We start from the raw sequence: 2,383 nt of genomic DNA, 5'->3' as shown, positions 1-2,383 counted from the left end.
AAAAAAGTTACAAAAATTAGCCGGGCATGGTGGTGTGCACCTGTAATCCCAGCTACTCCGGAGAACGAAGCAGGAGAATTGCTTGAACCCGGGAAGTGGAGGCTGCAGTGAGCCGAGATTGCGCCACTGCACTCCAGCCTGGGCAACCGAGTAAAACTCTGTCTCAAAAAAAAAAAAAAAAGAGGAAAAAAGGGCAAGAGGCTGGGCTTGAACCTGGCTGGACCCTCCGCCACTAGGCCCGGCCTCCATCTGTGACTGGCACCCTGTAAACAGGCACCAGGAAGCTCCGCCACCCTCACCAGGACGGTGGGGCTGGGCGGCCGAGGGATCAGGGCCGGGATGCAGGCCGGATCTGAGTCTCCCCCCCCCGTGCACCCCCCCGCGCTCACCGGATGATGTCCGTGTACTCCCGGTCCTTCCCCTTGCTCTCTTTCCACTTCCTGTACATCACGGAGGCGTCCACGTTGGCGGGCGAGAAGGTATTGGGCTCATTGAGGAGGGAGATCACACTCAGGAGGATGGTCCTGCGGGGAGAGTGGGTTGGAGCAGGCTGGCCCGGGGCACCCCAGCCTTCCGGCTCTTCTCCGGCCCTGAGGGTCACGGGGAAACCTGGACCCACCCAGCAGGTGATTTTCATCTGGCCTCACGGCCTGTTTGGATCTCAGGCCCCCAGAACAGCAGGGGTTGGACCTGCATCAGCCTCCTCCCTCCCACGCCAAGACCAGGGAGGGCAGAAAGGTGCAGACCCCTGTCAGACCCGGGGCTGCTCTCACGCCCACATCCTGCCTGGGCTGCACTCCAGAACACACGGGCAACACGGGCCAAGGCCTGTACCTGGGACGACGCCCGGGTGGCACAGGTCGCACGTGGTGACCAACCCAGAGACAGCTGGGGAAGGAGAAGAGCCCAGCACCGAGGTGGGCGGGACACGTCTCAGTCATTCCAGAGAGTGGGGCTGGCCCGGAGTCTTGGTGGGAGTCCGCACAGACACCACAGTGCGGCAGGTCCCATGAAAGCACCCACCGTGCAGGTACAGGGAGGCCCAGGATCGCCAGCTGGCAGGTCCCAAACCAGGCCTTGGCGCCATGGCCCGCGGGGGAGCCCAGCCTACCTCATGTTCTGGGTGGACACGGGGGGTGGGGGGTGGGGCCGGCCTACCTGATGTTTTGGGTGGACACGGAGCATGGGGCTGGCCTACCTGACGTTCTGGGTGGGGTTCCACCTCTCTGAGGGCAGCTCCCCGCTCTGGGGGTCGTCCACCGGTGGATGGAGTATGGAGATGCACACGTCCCCCGTCTGCACAAGGAGAGGACAGGTCAGAACAGGTCAGAGGTCAGCACTGGCTCCCAGAGCCACGGGTCCCGGACAATGAGTACGTGAGGCCCGTGGGGGCCGCGCTCACCTCGTAGATGTTAGGGTGCCACATCTTGGTGAGGAACCGAAAGGCCGGTGGAGAGTACGGGTAGTCGATGGGGAACTTGAGGCGCGCCTGCAGGGACAGAAGGCAGGTGGCTCAGCCCAGCTCAGCCCCAGGCCCTGCCCCGGCTCACAGGGTGCCCGAGGCCATTCCACTCCCAGTGCTGGTGTGCTGGGGGTAAGGCTCAGGCCGTGTGCCTGAGGGTGTGTGTGAGGGACACCCTATCCCAGCCAAAGCAGGGACTCTCATGGGCCTGGGGTCAAGTCCCCAGCAGGCTGCCTCAAGCCTTTTCCGAGTCACCTGAGCTGATCCCAGCTCCTACGCAGTCCAGGTGGCTGCGGCCTGGCCCAGCACAGCCGCTGGAGATCGTAGGCACTGGCTGCCCGAGTGGCTCCAGGCCTGTGGCAGCCCAGGTCAGGCACATGGGACCCGGGCCAGGGGCACCCACCAGCCGACAGAACGGACTGGCAGGGGCTCCAGGTTCCCCTCGGATGGAGCTGAGGCACCACACCACGCTGCCCCTCCAGGGCCTTGGCAGGCACGGTGTGGGGAGGGTTTGCACAGACGACTGCTCACTCAGCAAACACTGACACCTGCCGGGCCCCGGGCCACGGGAGGGGATGAGTCAGCATGGCCGTCTGCCCTCAGGTGTCCAGTCTTGGGGGGTCAGGCAGGCAGACCCACAGGTCACAGAAGCCTGGCAGGACTCCTTCCCTGTCAGCATCGCCCCCTGTGGCCACCCAGGCCCTGGGGGTCCAGGCCTGCTGGCAAGGACGGCCACAGAGCAAGGACTGCAGCCACGTGCCGGGTGACAGAGCTGTCTGGCCTGCGGCCTGGGGCGTGATGCCACCCACGGCCCTCCTGGGCCCCAGCAGGTAAACAAGGAAGCCTCACTGTTTCCTTCCTGGGCCCCAGTGCCAGGCACGGGGGTGTCTGGGTCAGGGGTCCTGGTGGCACTCAGCACTC

General features: G+C 64.9%; 1 protein-coding gene across 1 annotated transcript in view; it reads right to left on the bottom strand.

Annotated features, from left to right (window-relative positions):
• CDC34 (cell division cycle 34) overlaps positions 1 to 1,841 on the bottom strand; it is a 5,722-nt gene extending 3,881 nt beyond the window's left edge. The window contains exons 1-4 of the mRNA XM_011993049.1: positions 1,740 to 1,841; positions 1,403 to 1,489; positions 1,199 to 1,296; positions 390 to 524 (exon numbers count right to left, since the gene is read on the bottom strand). Of these exons, the coding sequence (XP_011848439.1) occupies positions 390 to 524; positions 1,199 to 1,296; positions 1,403 to 1,489; positions 1,740 to 1,841 (422 nt within the window). The remainder of the gene's footprint in view (positions 1 to 389; positions 525 to 1,198; positions 1,297 to 1,402; positions 1,490 to 1,739) is intronic.
• Positions 1,842 to 2,383: the final 542 nt, after the last annotated feature.

The sequence above is a fragment of the Mandrillus leucophaeus genome, unplaced genomic scaffold, assembly GCF_000951045.1.
Source record: "Mandrillus leucophaeus isolate KB7577 unplaced genomic scaffold, Mleu.le_1.0 Scaffold423, whole genome shotgun sequence".
Taxonomy (NCBI): Eukaryota; Metazoa; Chordata; class Mammalia; order Primates; family Cercopithecidae; genus Mandrillus; species Mandrillus leucophaeus.
The sequence above is the reverse complement of the archived record's forward strand: the minus strand, read 5'-3'. Positions and strand labels throughout refer to the sequence as shown.